The 19,007-nt window shown below is 47.8% G+C and overlaps 1 protein-coding gene across 3 annotated transcripts in view; it reads left to right on the top strand.

Moving 5' to 3' along the window:
- ARL2BP (ARF like GTPase 2 binding protein) overlaps positions 1–3,143 on the top strand; it is a 412,008-nt gene extending 408,865 nt beyond the window's left edge. For 2 of the 3 annotated variants that reach the window (XM_069653370.1, XM_069653353.1), the window contains one exon: positions 978–3,143. In XM_069653370.1, coding sequence (XP_069509471.1) covers positions 978–1,073 — 96 coding nt within the window. In that variant the 3' untranslated portion in view covers positions 1,074–3,143. The remainder of the gene's footprint in view (positions 1–977) is intronic. The other variant, XM_069653360.1, reaches the window with a different exon arrangement.
- The last annotated feature ends 15,864 nt before the right edge of the window (positions 3,144–19,007 follow it).

The raw sequence follows: 19,007 nt of genomic DNA, 5'->3' as shown, positions 1-19,007 counted from the left end.
CACTTAATGCTTTACCTACTCTTAATGCAATCTGACATTGCAGTGATAACTTGCCACTGTCAATGGTGGATCCGCCAATTATAATTTGCACATTTATCAATTTCAGGTTTCTTAAATTGTGTAAAGCAGTTGTTTCACTTTCCATTGTGTGTAGGTATCCCTTGCTTCCCATTTTTTGTTATATTATATCCAACCCCGCTAATGTTGAGCCACTGCTGTTTTTTCTCTAATGGCAACTCATTGAGAATGTGCCTGACCACCAGAACAATTATTGAGTGATATTTTGCAGCTTTGCCTGGACAACAGGGGAGCAAGCACCACACGCGTTTTCGACAGGAGTGTATGTAGCTGCTTCCCCATGCAAACGAATCTCCTTGAAGATGAGTGCACATCCACTTATACTGAGAGTTCATATTTCAAATCCCATATCTCGCATCATTTTGTAGAAGTTTCTTGGATTGGTGTTAGTCAGAGGCCCTCCCGTTGTGCTAGCTTCAACCCTCTCACCACAGAGTTCATAAACCTTATACTACAATATATGTGCAATCCCCTCCACCACAAACAACTTGCAATGAATCGCCAGCAGAATAACTGATACTGGTACTAAGTAGCAGCTTTTAGCCTGCCCATTGGTAAACTGCTGTCCTTTTACTGCACTTGCATAAAAGTAACCGAGATGTCTTAAGGCTTTCATGTTACATGAGTGGGGAAAAGTTGCATGCGTGTCTGTTTTACCAAAACACATTTGGAGTTTGGCTTAAAACCCACGGTCAGATCCTCATACAACAATCATGTAAAGAAGCTGGTAGTAGAGCTTCAAAAGAACTTCTGAATGTTTTGCCTTTGTTTTTGCGATATTATTTCTGCTTTAATCTTTTGCCATTTTGGCAGATTGTGATAGACGTACTAAAGGATATATGGAATTTGTCATCTTGTTTGAAATGGCACTCATTTAATTTTCATTTTTGTTTGTGTAGGAAAAAGAAGGAAGGAATTTGGATCTAAGCAGCGGTTTAGTTGTGACCTCCTTGTGCAAATCAACATCATCTTGTCACAACAGTTTAAAACATTAATTTATTAAGCAGAATTTCTTTGACAACTATCAAAAAATGTCAGGATAAATGGAAAAGGGGAAACAGACCGATTGCTTCCATGTTTGTGATGTTGGATGATAAAACCCGCAAAGAAAACCTCATTTAAAGTGGAATTTGTTTTGTGTATAAATACTGCACAAGACCAACTACTTGTCTTGTTAAAACAACAAACTTGAAACAAAATGCCTGGAAAATGTATTTGATTCGAGTAGTATTATATTGTAACATCTTTTTAGAAATCTTCAAACTGCAGACCAAAAAAAGCCATACATTGAAGAGTATTAGTTCTCTTTTTAATCATTATCACATCTTTTTGCAAGTGATTCTTCCACATATCATTGAGGATTTTAAAGTGGCTTCATAAAATGTCTTGCACGTTTGATACTAATCTGTGCCATTACACATTTCCTATACAGAAGTTACGAGGTAATTTCTGGCTGCTTCAATGACTTCATGATAATTACTTAAAAATGTAACTTTTACAAAATCATTGTCACTCTTCCTCCACAAAAACATGACCCAACACGTGTCTTTGCATTGTGAATCAATAACAAAGGATTTGCTTCTTTGTAGAGCCAGAAGATTAATCCAGAACCCATTGAACTTCCATGTACTGGTTGGTCAGGTCAATCGATTGCTCAGGTTAAAGCCTTTCTTTGTTTTTGCTCATCAACCTATGAACCAGCTTTGGAGACCTTTGTCACTCACACAGTAGTGAATACGCAAGATAGAATTGGTCTGTCTTGAGTCCACTACAGTCTCCTCCTCCTCAGCATCTGAGTTCCATTTAAGTCTGTAGATCTCATGTCCTTGTTACTTTTTACTTGTTTTTCCAACCTATACTCCCCATTCTTCTGTCCGACTTACTATTCCCCATTCTTCTGTCCGACTTACGAGCCCTCACTTTTGTTCAACTCCTGTAGAACTAGCTCACTCTTGGGGGGGGGGGGGAAATAATTTGTAAAATATGCATCGATAAGGATCCGCAAGGGGGTTTCGTAGTCTTAAACAACTAATGTATATATATTTGCTCATTTTTGTACTGGTGGACATTTTTCCTCTGTTTATCAAGCGTAACAGCATGCAGCGCCAACTATTTCCCTCCTTCTACAAGCCATCCCTTGATGAATCTTTGCCACTTCCTACATGGAACTATTTGAATGGGCAATGGATATGAGGAAATTATGTTTTCTTTTAGGGCTACACTTGTATTCTGAAGTAAAATGGATGTCTTTTATGATGGCCTGCTTTTGATAGCAAAAACATTTCTGGCCAAAGACGTGTGACAAGGCTAGCAAAAGGTTTTACCCATCGTTGGCTTGTTTCTTTTACATTGTGCTGGTGGTGGAGGCTAACAAAACTACAACGAAACCAAATGGACCTGATTTTATGAAAGCCTTTCTTTTTACTTTGCTTAATTACTGGTGCCCATTACTGTATGACTGAAATTGTTGGTCAGATTTGACCTAGTCATAATTAGCATATTTTTGTACCAAGTCAATGCTAAGACTTCGTGTATTAATGCAAAACATATACAATGGGCTGCATTCTGGCTAAATGTTGAGGTAATTCCACTGTAGGGACTCCTACTGATACCATACATTACAGTTAACCTAATATGATTGGGCTCCGAATGCTAGCAAATGTACTTGCTTTTCGTGGGCCCGTCGTGTTAGTTGTTCTTGACATTTGTCCTGACATCAATCTTGGGCAATTTGTCACAGCCCTTCTCTGACCTGATATGCTGTTCGCTTAAATGGGTTGACATTGGTTAGAAGTACTTAATAAGTGATTCCCACAGACTTAAACAGCCAGAATGCAGTCCATCCGTTTTTCAAAGTAGGTATTCGATGTTATAAATCGAATAGGTTTTTTAAACTTACCATTATAGATGCACATTTCCTATATTTGAGATCTATTGAAATGTATTTGAAAAGTGTTTGAGATGTGAAGTTATTTCACCTACTAAATCAGTTTTTGCATTCCAAGTTCAGAAATATTTTTTGTCGTCTATACAAATAAATAGTAAACTGTTAACTATATGAAAAAGCATGGTGTGCTGTCTTATTCAAAGTCTACTTAACTTTTAGAGTTCTAGTTTAAAAAAAACGGAATGCCGGAGGTATAGACTTTAAACCGAAAAGCACAGGGGCATTATAGTCTTCATTATCCCTAAAGGTTTTGACCCTTGCCCTCATCCATGGGTAAGGTCTCTCATACATTGGTAATTCACTGTGATATGATATGGCATTCATAATGCGCCAGTCAGTACTCAAGTGTTTCTAGGCGCCACAAGACAAACGATCCTACTAGACCTTGTGTCATTCGGATCATGCAAGTGTGACAATAAAAGGGGAAGGAGGGGGGGTGCAAGGGCAAGGAAAACGGGGGGTGCAATCAGGGCAGCATGCCTCCAAGTAAGTGCAGCCAGGGGAGCGTGGCTCTGGGAAAGGAGGCAGGGGGCTGTGGGGGTTACAGTTAACACCCCCTAAGTGCGCAGTAGGCCGGGAGGTAGAGCAAAGGAAGACTGGCTGTGGAGGAGCCTGGTACCAGTGAGACTCTAAGCGATCCAAGCAACCAGTCAGCACAGCAGACGGTAAATTAGAAAGGGATAGAAGGCAGAGTAGAAAGGGAGTCTTGGGCTGCTTCCAGAACTTCAGGTGGTCCGGCTCAAGTCTGAGAGGGGCAGAGAGACTGTTCCAGAGGGAGGCACCTGCAGAGGAGAGAGATCTGCCCCCCAATCTCTGTCTGGAGAAGCCCCTGACCCTCAGAGAGTTGGAGGTAGCAGAGCGAAGGGCTCTAGAAGGAAGGTATTTCAGTAGAGAGAGTTGGATGTAGTGCAGGCCCCGGCCTCGGAAAGCCTTGTGGACGATGCAGAGGGTCTTGAACTTGATCCTTGCAGCCACCGGGCTTGAGGCCAAGGATAAGTCTCACAGTCCTGTTCTGTATTAGATGCAGGGGGCGAAGAGTAGAGGTAGACAGATTGAGAAAGAGGCGGTTGCAGTAGTCCAGCCTGGAGAGAACCAGGTGTCTGGAGACAGTGAGCTTCAGAGACAAAGTGAGAAAAGGTAGAATACCTCTGAGCTGGAAGTACCCTTTTTGGCAAGGTCTGTGATATGAGGAGAGTAGGAAAGAGTGGAATCGAAGATGACACCATGGTTTTTTGCCTCACAGGAAGGTGAGGGTAGAGGGCCCAAAGAGGGTGGCCAGAGTGAAAGAGGGAAAGTGAGAGCAGGGGACCCAATGAGAAGGATCTCTGCCTTACTCTTACTGGCATTAAGGCAAAGATCGTTGGAGGCGCACCAATCCTGAATGTCAGATTGACAGGAAAGAGCGAGGGAGGAGAGGAGGCTGAGGGAAGCCTGAAAGAAAGCTGAGTGTCATCCACATAACACTGAATGTTAGATGAGAAGGTGGCGATCAGGTGGGCCAAAGGGGCCAGATAGATATTGAAGACAGTGAGAGGATAGAGCCTTGGGGGATTCATGTGTAGAGAGAGGTGGTGGAGAGAAAGGACCGAAGTTGGACCTGGGAGGAAGAGGTTAGCCATGCCAGGGCCTGATCCGTGATGCCCAGGTTCACACAGAGTCTGTTGATCAGGTTGGACTGTTTGACCATGTCGAAAGCGGAGGAACGGCCAAGGATGAGGAGGACAAAGGGAGAATTGCAGTCTAGGTTAGAAAGCAGATCTTCACAGGTGTTTAGGAGAGCAGTTTCCATGCCGCCAGCTGCTTTGAAGCCAGACTGATGGTCATGGAGGCAACCAACAAATTCAGGGTGGAGGCTAAGCTGAGAGATGTCCAGCTTTTCCAGTAGTTGGCCCAGGAAAGGAGTGCTAGAAATTGGGCGATAGTTTGCCAGACATGTACGATCGGCAGAGGGCTTTTTTAGGAGGGGGTGCACAAGGGAGTGCTTGAGGACAGAGGGGTAAGATCAGTGGCGAAAGAGTGATTGCAGAAATCGGCCAAGGCTTGTGCAAGAGTGGCAATGTGGTCCTTGATGATTCTGGAGGAGCAGGCGAGCGCCTGTTTGTACAATACTGTCATAGATCGGACTGGTCTAGAGGCATCATCAGGTGTTGTCTGAACGATGGAGCAAAAGGGAAGAGGAGAGGGAGAGGCGGCCAAAGGGGGCCTGAGAGAGGGAGAGGAAAAGGAAAGCGACGACAATATGTCCTGAGTTTTAGTGGTGAAATGAGAGGCCAGAGCCTTACAGAGAGCCTTGGAGGGAACAGGCAAAGTGGAAACTGCAGTAGGATTGGCCAGCTACTTGCAGATTTGAAAGAGTCTGTGTTGTTAGAGGCCGCAGAGACGCAGGCTTGGTTATTGACCCTCTTCTTGGAGAGGACAGAGTCTGTATTGCCTTTGGAGCAGGCGGAAGTCCAGTTTATCAAAGGATGCGCCAGAAGCCTTCCACTTCCTCTCAGCCATCCTGCACTTGTGCTTCTGGGCAGTGGGGTTGAATCCTACCAAGAGTTGCACTTGGAGGTAGGCTTCAGACGGATTCTCATGACAGGGGCAAGGATGTCCAGAGCTTTGGAGATAGAAATATGCAGGTGGGAGAGGGCGGTCTGAGAGCGAGTCAGCTGCAGGAGTAGGAGGAGCAGAGAAAGTAGAGGCAAAGGCGTCCACTGACATTCGCTTCATAGGCCAAATTACTGAGAAGGAACATGGCAGTGCTTGGGTAGGCTTTGCTGAAGGTGCTAGAAGTTTCAGGTGAGAGGAGAGGGGAGAGGTGAGCGGGTTAGAGAGGGGGATGTCTGAGAGGTGCAAACATCCAAGGTGTGTCAAGCAGTGTGTGTCGGACCAGAGGGTAGAATGGAAAGCGAGAGAGTGTTGCATAGATTGCGTAAGAGCCCAGAGGAGGGATTAGAAGCATCTGAGGAGAAGTTGAGAGGTTGAGGCAAGGAGGGAAGAAGAGAGGTCAGCCCATCCTGAGAGGAAGAGTTTGATCTGGCCAGGTGGCCAGTAGATGGTGGCCACAGTCAGAGAAATAGAGAGCCTGCAACTAGGCTTTCAAAGGAGGTTTAGGCCTGCGTAAGAGTGACAGAAGCAGCGACCCACTCCAGAGAGATCAGGGCCATTCCATCCCCAGGCTAGTTGGTTCTGGACTCAGAGAGGATCTTCTATCCCTCAGGGAGCAGCATGTCAAAACTTGTGACCGAGCTGGCTGTGAACCATGTCTTGGTGAGAGCGAGGACATTCAAGTCAAGCTCTTCAAGGAGGTGGCAGATGTCAGAGGAATGCTTGACAGCAGAGGGAGAGTTGAGAGTAGCTACATGGAGCAGTTTGCCACACATTCGGGGATGGGTGCAGGAGGAGGTGTAGGGGTCAGAGTGGAGGAGGAGCTGGGTGCTAGAGAGGCGGCTGAGCAGGAAGGAGGTGGCAGACAGGCCATAGAGATGTTAGAAGGGGTGGCAGGAGAAGGGAGGAAATTGATGAGACGCGGGTGATGCTCATCAAGGAGGAGGAGATTGGGCTGGTAGCCTTGGACCATGACGGTACGATTTAGATGGACATTGATGAAGGCCTTGGATGATTGGAAGGGAGACACAAGGACCTCCCAGGGGCTGCCACCGTTTATGGGAGAGGAGGAGAAAGGAGAGAGAACCGAGGCCATATGAGGTGTCCATAGGTCTGGAGAGGGAACGACAGCGAGGATGTTGGTGAGAGCCAGTATGGAGGAAGCGCTGATGTGGGTATCAGCGATAGGGAGGCCTGGGTTGGAGACCAGGATATCCCTCTTGAACTTTTTCCTTCCAGACTTAGAGGGATAGGATAGGAGATCGAGTAGCAGTTTGAGAAAATGGGAGAAATTGAGAGCACCATAGAGGGTGCAACGAGGCAAGAAGGGGGAGTGAAGGTGGAAAAGAAGCACAGCCGTCCACCACAGGAAGCACAGGAGGGAGAGGGTACACACAGATGGAGGCATACAGGAGGCAACAAGTAGACAACACACCACAGGGGAACACAGGATCAGTGAGGACGGAAGACAGGGTGGGGGACCGCGGATGTTTGAGTTGTGCAGTAAGAAAAATAGAGAAATTTGAGGGGTGGGTCACTTTAGTGGGGTGCTGGGATTGCTGCTGCCCCTAACCCACAACACTTACTTTAGCAATAAAAAGCAGGTTGACGGCGGCTGGCTTCTTGCTTCCACAACTGACACCGGCAGACACCATCTGGAGCTGCTTCTGTGGGAGCTGTCCTTTGCCTCTGGGTCCTTAGGCACAGGGGGCTGCAACGGGCAGAGGGGTTGCCTTGTACGGTTCACCTAGGTGGGGCAGTACACCCAATCAGGGGTCGGGGGAGGGAGGTAGGGACGAACAGGAAGTTGAACAGGCTCCAATGGCCGACATGTGGTAGGTGCTAAGGATGCTATATAAATTATTTCAAGGAGATGTTGCATGATAATTTAACTTTTAAAGGAGCAGGCAGATGGAAGGCAACTCACCCCAGCACAATCTGATGGAGAATGCCGCGCAGAGCGCTGGCAAAGTTAGACCCACATCAGCATGAACACAAGTGCAACACGCCCAATCAGGGGTCGGGGGAGGGGTGGGAGGAAGGGAAGAACAGTAACGGGAACAGGCTCCAACGGCTGCGATGCGGAAAAAACTATTTCAACAAGATGTTACATGATCATTTACACTTTTAAAGTAGGCAAAGTAGTGCTCAAGACAGATCCTATTCGTGAACAAGCCTGGAGAGTGCATTTTGGTCTGATATATAACGCCAAGTCCAATGTTGAAACATCAGATAATAATGTATCAGCTCTTTGGCTGTTAAAACCTAAAATAAATGACATAGAGAGCAAAATTAAACATGCAAGCTGTTCAAGAGCTACAGGACCAAACAGCCTGTCTAATGCCCTTTTTAAAGGCAATCCAGAGCATTGGGGAAAATGTTATTCTGCCTTTTTGAGGACATTATTAGAACAGAAATGATTCCTATGTCATGGCACTTATCCTACATTGTACAAATGTACAAAAAAGGGGATGGGAATCAGCCAAATAAATTATTGACCAATTGCTATTTTAGATGCTGACTCTAAAATAATGGCGGGTTTAATTCTAGCGGAAATAAATAAATGGACTGAATTGAATTCAATTTTGCAACCTTTCCAGTATGGCTTTAGGAAATCCTCGGGTACAGAAGTTGGGGGGCCTTTTATTAACAATACTGCAACCAAGGGCATGGAAAGTGGGTGCCGCCCCTATCTATTTAGCCGCTATAGATTTAACTATGGCTTTCGATCTTGTGGATAGAGACATACTTTGGGGAAAACTAGAACTACTCGGGATATCAAGAAATATATTATCTGTACTCTTACGTCCCGTCCCCATTCTTCCATACTGTATGGGACGGGAGACGGAACCTTTTTCACCAGAAAAACCTTCCCCTTTAAATTTAGAGGCACGGCCCAGGGAGCATGCACTGCCCTGACTCCACCCTCCGGCGCCACACCTCAGTCCCCTTTTCTGCGTCGACGGGAACGGGCCGAATTCACCAGTGCTCCTGGGTTTGGCTTCGGCCATGTATTTCCACGCACAGATACTTCTTTGTCTTTTTTGTCATTCAGGTACTCGGTCCTCAGGCGTCACGCTCGGTCCCTAGTCGCATGTCGACTTCTACAGGGTTCAGCAGGTGTCCATCCTTGGCCCAGACCACGGTTGGCAATCATGTTCGGCGTTTGACTCGCTGTCCTCGAAGGCGCTGAAGAACAGACTAGCCAGGTGGAGGGAGCTCTTCCAGAAGTTGACTCCAGAGGATCTCAAGAATTTCGTGAAACATCGTCCCAGGTAGGGCCGATATTTTCCAGCACACCCTGCAAGGGAGACTCCTTCCCAGGGATTCTCACACGCGCGAGGGACCAGACAGGTCCTTCCACCGGCATGTGCACCGAGGCTGCTTCAGCTACCAGCCTTCGGGTCAAGGAGTCCTTGGATCCTCCCGGATGCAGTGTCGAGGGACCGGGAGGTTCTTGTACCGGTTCTACATCCAAGGGGCTACGCCCTTTTACCAGCGCAATGGTGAGGGGTTACGCCCTGACACCGGCAAGACGTCAGAGGGGGTGCCTATATGCAGCTCTAGCGACCCCTGGGTCGAGGGTGTCACACCTACCGGGCCGAGACCCAAGGAGCAGGGTAGGTCTCGTGATCCACACGCAAGAGTCTTTGATGAGGCCGGACCCAGCGGGCTGGGCAACACATCGCAGGCACGTGGCTGGCAGCTCAACAAAATGGCCACTGTGCCAGATAGGAGCACCCGTCCGACGCCATTCCACAAATTTGGCGAAGAACGAGTGTCAAGGTGGGACTGGTCACAACCAGGTACGTGGCCTACAGTCTACCCTTCATATGCACAGGGCAACTTTCCGATGCGTCCATACGGACTCGGTACGCAGCGGCTCCAGCAGTCCCCCGCTACCCCATCAGTACCCCCTGCCACCTCTTCGGCCAGTGAGGAGAGGCTCTTCGATAAATTCCTTGGCCTCATGAGGTGGTCTCAGATGGGGGTTATCATCAAGGACACAGTCAGGTAAGTCCTCCAAGCAGTGCTAGTGGCACCACAGACGCCTCCATCGGGCTCCCGGACCCAGGTGCAGCCAGCTCCACAGCCAACTCTGCAACCTCTGCCGCCTCCTCAGCCTCCAGCTGCGGTCTCTGTACCCCAGCCTCCGGCGCCATCTACCCCTCCTCCACAAGATTCTCTGGAGGAGGATCCGGACATGCCATCCTCAGCCACGGCCTTCCACAAACTTCTTGTTGGCCTGGCGGAGTACCTAGGCCTCCCTCAGCCCGTGGTCGAACAGCCGGCAGAGGGGGTTCTGGCTGAAGTCCTCACAAGACGCCCCTCTGCCAACACGGGGATTCCACTGCAAACTGATGTAGTCTCCCTGGCCAAGAAGGGTTGGCTCAAGCTCCACTCGGTCCAGCCTGTCAACCGACGCCTGGACGCCAAGTACAGACATATGGAGGGAGACACACTCTTGCTCTCGATCCATCCTCAGCCACTCTCCTCAGTGATCGCTGCAGCATCACTTTACTTCAAGCCTCAGTCGTCCTCAGCCTCCTCCTCTGTGGCGCTGCTAGGCAAGGAGGAGAAGATCTTGGAGTCTTACGGCAAAAAGATCTACTCCAACGCCTCTATGCACGTGCGTCAGGCCAACGCAGTTGCCATGCTGGTTGCCACCAACCAACGGTTATGGTGGGAAATTGCGCACTTCCTCCCGGAACTCCCCTCCCAATGCCAATCGCGCTTCAAGGTGGGGCTAGCGGAGGCGAAGCTCGTGGCACATGACCTCATGAAATTCACAGTGGCGCATATCGATAACTCCGGCCGGGCCATCTGCATTGCCACGGACATGAGGCGCACAGCCTGGCTCCGCGCTACGAAGTACAACCCGGATGTCCAGGAGCGCATTCTAGATCTACTGTTCAAGGGGTGTGGGGGGACCTCTTCTACTCCTCTACGGATGAGGAGCTGGACAAAAAGAACAGCTCACAAACGGCAAAGTCTTTGTCCATTCTTACAAAGTCCATGCCAAATTCTTACACCCAATCTCAGCAACGCTCAGAGAAGGGTTGTACATATGGAGGGTACCGTGGCTTCCAGGAACGCAGATCCAGGCAGCCGGACTGCTCGCCATCTCAAAGCCGGCGGCAAACAACAAAAGGGGGAGGTGGTAAGGGCTTTTTTCAGTCCCCCTGAGCCTCAGAGGGAAAGAAGGCATGACACGCCCCTTCGGGCCCACTTGTGGGGGGCAGGCTTGCTCTCCATGCACATTTCTGGTACCAGAATTTTGCGGACCCCTGGATCATATCTGTAGTAACCACGGGGTACTGCCTACCCATCCCAGCCTCTCCTCCCTCCTCCCCTCCACTCCCACGGGTTGGGACAGCAACTCTTTTGGTGGAGATCCGGTCGTTCCTAGAGAGCCAGGCAGTGGAGGAAGTTCCAGCCTCCCAGCGCGGCTTTGGCTTCTACTCCAGGATTTTCGCCATTCAGAAGAAAAACCAGGCAGACCTGAGTTGTGCTGGACCTTTCCTCCCTCAACCTCTCACCCCTGCAAAAATTCAAGATGGTTATGCCAGCTTTTATAGCGGAGTGCAGACATTGGACAAGGAAGACTGGATGTGCTCCCTAGACCTGAAGGACGCGTACCTACATGTCCCGATTTGGCAGCCCCATCGTTCCTTTCTACGGTTCAGGATCATGGTCTACCATTTCCAGTACAAGGTCCTCTCGTTTGGCCTCAACTCGGCCCCCAGGGTCTTTACCGGACTCATGAATGCGGTGGCGGCCCTCTTCAGGGACCAGGGCATCCACATCTATCCATACCTCGACGACTGGCTCGTCAGGGCTACATCTCCGGAGGCGGTTCACCACTCCTCCCATGCCCTTATGAACACACTGCACGACCTGGGCTTCTCGCTCAACCTCAAGAAGTCACCGCTGCTCCCCATGCAGACTCATTCCTGGGACTCATTTGGGACACGTGCTCCGAGAAGGTCTTCCCGTCGGAAGACAAGATCTTGGCCATCAAGAGGGCCATCGTCCACTTCCTCAGCAGAGAAGTGACCTCGGCTTGGTGGTATCAACATTTTCTGGGTCTACTAGTGGCAGTTCTGCTAGCTGTCCCGCACACGAGACTAAGGATGAGAAGGATTCAGCTGCACTTCGCGGCCTCTTCCGATATGATCAACGTTCCTCCTTCTCTCCACCCGGACCTAACTTGGTGGCTCAGGGACTGCACCTATGGACAGGCAAGCCCTTCCGGCCGCCTTCTCCACAGGCCACCATCACCACGGACTCCTCGCTCGAGGACTGCAGAGCTACCCTAGACTATCTCTCGGTCCACGGCACCTGGACTCGACAGGAGCAATGAATACCACATCAACTGGTTGGAGCTGAATACCATCTGGCTAGCGCTCGGAGCATTCCTACCACTCCTCAAGGGCAAAGTTGTCCTTATCCAGACAGACAACTCGACCAACATGTCCTATGTCAACAAGCAGGGAGGCACCAGATCCCCTCCTCTGTGCAGACTGGCGATCAGCATGTGGGAATGGGCCTTGGAAAATGAAATGTACCTCTCGGCAGTCCACCTCCTGGGGGAATCCAACCTGGAGGCGGACAGGCTCAGCAAGCTTGGAGCGGACAATTACGGGTGGCAGCTGAACGACCTCGTTACTCAGGGCCCAAGCGGATCTCTTTGCCACCTGCCACAACAAGAAGTGCCTCCAGTTCACGTTAGGGCCCTGGGCCTCCTAGGGTGACGCATTTCACCTCCAGTGGACTGGCATGAAGGCCTACGCCTTTCCGCCCACCCCCCTGATCCATAAGGTACTTTGCAAGATCAAGGAGTTGCACTGGCTTCACATCATATTCTGATTGCTCCATGGTGGCCGGCCAGACCATGGTTTTCGGAGCTCCTCAGCCTCTCGGAAGTGCCCCCGATACACCTCCCGACGGGCCAAGCACATCTTTTGGTGCAACAGGGGGGCGGATCATCCAACCTGCACCAGGGAAACTACCCCTTTCAGCGTGGTACCTGAGCAGGTAACGCTTCAGAGCCTTAGCCTCTCACAGGCCAATCTGGAGATCATACAGGGCGCCAGGAGCAAAGCCACCAGGGCCGAGTACAAGAGAAAATGGACCAGGTTCTGCCTCTGGGCAGACTCCAAGGGAATTGACCCTTTGGCCTGCAATCTGAACGGCGTGCTCTTTTTCGGCGCACCTCGCTCATTCGGGAGTACAGGTCGACACCTGCCGTACATACCTCGCAGCCATTGGGCGTACAGGAACTCAGAGGAAGGCATTTTCTCCTCCTCCAACCCTATTGTCAAGAAACACCTGACCGATCTCGCAAGGCTCTACCCGCCCGTTTGGGACCTGAATATAGTCTTGGGCGCCCATGTGCAGAAACCATTCGATCCAATGGCGTCTGTGGACATCAGGCTGGTCACCATCAAGACGGCCTTACTAGTCGGGTCTTACCTCAGCTCGCAGAGTTAGTGAGATTCAGGCGCTGCCTGCATGTCAGTCGTGCCCTAAAATTCTACTTGGACAGGACCAAGGGCTTCCGCAAATCGGACGCTCTGTTCGTCACTTTCGGCGGCTCGAGGCCAGGCTATCAGGCATTGAAGGCTTCTATATCCCGCTGGAAGGTCTCGGCCATCAAAGAAGCATACGAGGGCCAGCACAAGCTGCTCCCGGCCAACATGCACACCCACGCAGTCAGGGCCAAGGCAAGGGCCATCGCATTCCAGCGCCATGTCCCTTGGCAAGTCATAAGCAGGGCGGCCACTTGGGCGTCTCCTTCAGCTTTTTGCAAGCATTACTGTTTGGATGCCGGCTCTCGATCTGATGCAGCTTTCGGACAGGCGGTTCTCAGGAACCTATTTGCTTAAGGAGGGGTCTCCTCTCCACCCTGGGGCTAAACTAGGTTGTAATCGCCCATACAGTATGGAGGAAAGGGGACTGTAAAACCATATATGGAATAAAGGCACAATAACCATATAATGATGACACGCCAGTCGGCCGACTGGATCTCAACGCCTCACGACGTGTGTTAGATACCGTGAGAGGAGAGAGAGTGAGGATCGGTAAAGCAGTAATATATATACATAACACATCATCATTCTACAGAATTATTCAGGTCCACCCATATACGTGACTTTCAAGCTAGGGTTCAGTAATTGACAGTTATGCACATAGCTTCATTCAGTCTAAACATTTGGTATTTCTAGCCGAGGCTGCAGAGACAGCTTTCTGTTTTGGGGAACACTGGGCACTGGCACAGGGAAGGATATCATGTTCTAGCAGGGAGACACTCCAACTAACGTTATCTGTTCGCTGCGCTCATGCGCTAAGGGTCAGACCGTTCTGAAGCAGAGAAAATGCCATCTTTCGCGAAGGAGAACCGTTAGTTGCATATAATTCTTATTTAACTGCCTTCTACAACAGCGTTTGCAAGACGGGCTTGCACCTGTACGCGGCTTATGTACAGCTTCAAGGCTTTACAGAATAAGAAAAACAATGTATTTCTGCAGGGTTTCACATTCCTGTCTACGTTTGCATTCAAAGTTCAAGCTGTGGCCTCACACCGTGTGTGGATCTGAAGCACATGATACATTTGCAGAAGCTTAACAGAAAAGAAAATGGCAGGCAATTACAAAATGGACTTCCAATGGTCACATTCAGGTTTCATGGTTGCAATGTTTGCCACATGATGCAATTCGCTTCTGGGCAACATACTATTCTTACTATTCGGGCTATACGATTGCATTTACGGTTTTACGGGACGTAAGAGTAATTATAAGTTACTCACTGTAGTGACTAACATACTCTTAGTCAATCGTCCCCTTTCCTCCATACGTCCCACCATCCTCCCCCCTCGTAATACTAATGTCATTAGGCAATGTTAAATCTATTGTCGACGCGTCAATGGCGACTTGAAGTGTGGCGCTGAAGGGCAGAGTCAGGGCAGCGCATGCTCCCTGTGCCATGCCCCCTCGCGGTTCTAAATTTAAGGGGAAGGTTTTTCTGGTGAAAAAGGTTCCATCTCCCGTCCCTTGGAAGGGACGCCCATACAGTATGGAGGAAAGGGGACTATGGACTAAGATTACGTTAGTCACTACGGTGAGTAATTTAGAATTTCTTGTCCATTTACATCGGCACTCGCAGATCCAGAATAGATTGAATATGGATGGTCTTTTATCCTCTCCAGTTGAGATTTCTAACGAATTGAGACGGGGTTGCATTTTTGCCCCCACCCTTTTTAATGTTTGTTTCTGATGCAGGGAATTGCTTGGAGGAGAACACCTTTATTCCACCAAAAATGGAAGGTACCACCATTGCCTGGTGCGCCTATGCAGACGATTTCTTATTAATAGATCAGTCTGCAAAGGGTTTGCAACGAATGATAACGGCTTTTAATCTATATACAGTGGCTAATCATCTAAGTATTAATGCATCTAAAACTGTAATTATGAGATTATCAAACACCAAAAATTGGAAAGAAAACTCTTGGTATATTAATAGTAAATTGGGGCTAAAAACTTCAATGAAATATTTGGAGTTTCTTATCTACAATCAGCAGAAACAATATTTATATCGAGAGCATCTTCTGCAAAAAAATTGCACTTAGCTCAAATGAAAAAAGAGGATAATACATTTGGTAAATTTTCTATAAATCCATTATTACGTTATTACAAATTAAAAGTGATTCCAAAAATGGTATATGAATTGCAACTCTTTCCTGACACCATCCTTTTGGAATTGTCCAAAATGGAATCTAAATTATGGAAAAGTATAATGTACTGGATACCCAAAGCAGTTCCCATTGAAGCAATCTGGTATGAAGTGGGGTTGCTTTCATGGAAAATTGGATCCTTTGGCGTAAGTTGTCACTATACAGCAGATTGGTACATGATTCAGGGAACAATATGTATAGTCTTGGGGCGAGGCCTAGTACATGGGAATTCTAGAATTGTGATATTGCTTGGCTTGGAGATATAATGCCTTTTGACCCTAGTAAATTTTGGGTCTGACGATCTCTGATCTGACAGGCAATCCCCTCTGTGTCAAGAAAATGCTGCAATATGCTGACTGGGCAATCACTGTGCATAAGGTAATGGACACTAAATTATTTAGCCAGTTAGTTACACATCAGAAACAACTGGGTAAGCCAGAACCCTACCTGATACAATTTCCTAGTAAAACATTACGTAACGGTATTATGAGATTTCATTTTAATGTGTGCCCCACAGATGAGATTCTTGAAATAAGGGCTTCTAAAAAAGATCTTGAAGTACAAACCATCCAATTCTCATGTAGATTTTGTCATCATTTAAATAAGAAAGAAACATTGCAACATCTGTTATTAGATTGTAAGCCACTATTGGCAGAACGTAGTAAGAATTTTGGCAAATTTGTTCGTAGTCAGGAACGGGTCGATTCAGATTGGATGTGGTGGGAAATGATGCATGGTTCTGTACTTTGCAGTGGTGAATTTTTTGACTCATGTTAGTGGGGTTCTCTCTAGGGACACCAATAACAAATTTAGAACATTAACATTAGATAAAGAGAGTTGAGCAAATTTATATTGTAAATGTGATTCTACATCGCTCTTGTTAATCAGTTTAAGGTAAACACTTTAGGAGTATTAGAAATTCTTTTGGACAACTTTAAAAAAAAAAATTGAGAAAACAATCAATTGTCTTGGAAGAAAAGGACTCATATTGTTTGGATGTATAGTGAAACAGAAATAGTTTCAGGAAGTTCCATGTTATGTTATCCTTAAGGCTCCCTTGCCACTGCTCCTGATGATCTCCATGATGCCGAGGCGTCCATCTGCCTCCGGTGGGCTTTCTACACCACCCCTTGAACAGCTGGGGTAAGCCTGAGTATTTTGTGCCGAGCGCACGTGACGCGGCACATATCTGAACTTAAATGCATCTAAATTTGACTTTTAATATGCGCACGTCGTGGATTGACTTTTGGGAGGGGCGCATCAATGTTTTATGTATTTGTTGAACTTTCGTGTCTCATCCTGCATCCCTGCCTCATTGTGCCTGTGCCTTTCCAACATAGCTGCACTTTTTCTTGTGGCCTGCACTGTAGCCTTGTGGTCTGGCCCAGCTCCCCCTCCCATTGGCTGCACTTTGGCTTGAGAGCAACCGGGAGGCGGGAGCCGGCCATCCACCTAAGGCCACAACAAAGGCCCTGTCTACCCCTGTCCACCACAGTACGCTGCTGTGCGGCCCCCGTGTGTGTCTGTGTGCCTTCTCTACCCCCTGTGTGTGTCTGTGTGCCCCCTCTGCTCTCCCCGATTGTCAAGCCGGTCAAGTGGCACAGCGAGTAGAGCGCTCGCTTTGACACCCGTGCAGAGCCTGCTAACGCAGGTTCGAATCCCGGCGGGGCCAAACTCAGCCTTTCATCCTTCAGAGGTCGATAAATGAGCACCACACACAGTGGGTAATAATAAGCAGCGCTCAGATACCTGAGGGTTAGTAGCGCTATATAAATGCCAAATTATTATTATTATTATTTGTGTGCCCCCTCTGCTCCCCCCGAGTGTATCTGTGTGCCTCCTCTTCCCCCACGTGTCTGTGTGCTCCCTCTGCCCCCCGTGTATCTGTGTGCCCCCTCCTCCCCCACGTGTCTGTGTGCCCCCTCTGCCCCTGAGTGTCTTTTTTTTTAATTTATTGTATATGGTTTACAAAAGAAACCTTTACAAATTCATTGAATAAGAAAAAAGAGCATCAGTAGAGAAACAAGGAGAAAAGAAAAAGAGCATTCAGAAAGAACATACATTCCAATTGCATTACAGATAGATTTCATCACAGATATGTTAAAAAATACATAAAGACCCACATATCCTTTTTCTATGAATGAGAAACATGAAGCAAATCAATTAAAAGAATTCAGTGCAAGTTAAAATTCGACACAATGTTTAGTGGTTAAAAAGAGCAGCTTCCCTTTACGTATGAACACATTTTAACAAAAATGTCAAAATTTCAGATTTTTATATACATACATACATGGTATAGTCGATCGTATAGGAAGTTAAAATTCATCATACAAATTAATCAAAGGGATGGGGGATACAAATCTAATGATTTAATAAAACCTGCCACAGCAAGCCCATCTTTGGTTTTAGAGATGGAAAAAACACTGAGACCAAATAAGGTTTTCTGCCCCCAATAGTCCCAGAGTGTTGAATCTACCTAAATAGATGTGCCTAAGACCTTTCAGAGCAACGCAATCTAAAAAAAAATGACGTGTAGATTCAATTACCCCAGGAATATGACAGAATCCGCATGAAAGGTCCAAATCACTAATCTCCTTCCTTCTATGGAGGACTTCCTTAGTAGGGAGGAGATTCCATCTAAGTTTGAGGAGAAGTGAACAATAGTGGCGGTTAGGAAATTGAGTCAAAATAAGACAGGCAGCCTCTCTTCTTATGGTCAAATTGTAGGTCACATGGAGATGAGTAAGCATGCAAGTTTTCCAGCGTGTTACTCCAATCGCAAGTGAAAAGACGTTCTTTAACATTATTAGGGTTAGTTAACAGGGTATCCCTATCAGTGGAGAGATCTAATAGTGTCTTGTCGCAGAGGTCACTAAATCATGAAAGAAATAGATTTCGGTCTAGGGATCCCTGCGGAAAGAGCATCTTACCCACATCAACATAGAGGGTGTCCTGTTTAGGAGAGAGCAGGGCAGAAAAAAAGAGTACTCTCCAAAGAATTCTGGCATGCAAAGAAACTAAACCCAGTCCATACCTGTAACGCTCACCTGATTCTCGCAGAGGCGCCGGTCTTGACTGGGCAACTACCGTATCTTCAAAGGTGATGTGTAGCACCCGGTTGGCTCTTTGGCTGGACCTCTGTGCACTGTATGCCTGACTTCAAGAGTGAGATGTCTGCAGATAGAAAATATGGGATTAATGAACTGGGGTTATTGGGGTGTCCCTATCTCTTCCTTTTTTGCTCTCCTGTAGACCCCCAAAGGTTAACGCTCTCACCTTAGGTAAGTGAATGCCGAGCTCTCCATCTGCCTCGGGGCAGGGTGCTGTAACCAGTTTCTTCACTGGGTAGGTAGCGCAGGCCTCTTGACTTCAGAGGACTGCTGTCCATCGTTTACTGCACGAACGGTAAGTTTCGAGTAATTCTATTGTCTTTAAAGTCTTTATTAATGATGTCTCTTGTTTTGCAGGGTTCCGGCGATGGCGGATGACGGGCTGAAGTGAGTTGAAGATGGAGTCCGTGTGATGAATAGAAGCGCCTGGAAGCATGTAAGTAAGCGCTTGTTGCCTGCTTCACGATGCGCTCTAACTGTCTTTTATTTTGCAGGTACGAGTTCGGAGCGGCTGCAGGGTGCCGGAATACCCACTGGGTTAGATGTG

The sequence above is a fragment of the Ambystoma mexicanum genome, chromosome 1p (genome assembly GCF_040938575.1).
Source record: "Ambystoma mexicanum isolate Mex_15411 chromosome 1p, UKY_AmexF1_1, whole genome shotgun sequence".
Taxonomy (NCBI): Eukaryota; Metazoa; Chordata; class Amphibia; order Caudata; family Ambystomatidae; genus Ambystoma; species Ambystoma mexicanum.
The sequence above is the reverse complement of the archived record's forward strand: the minus strand, read 5'-3'. Positions and strand labels throughout refer to the sequence as shown.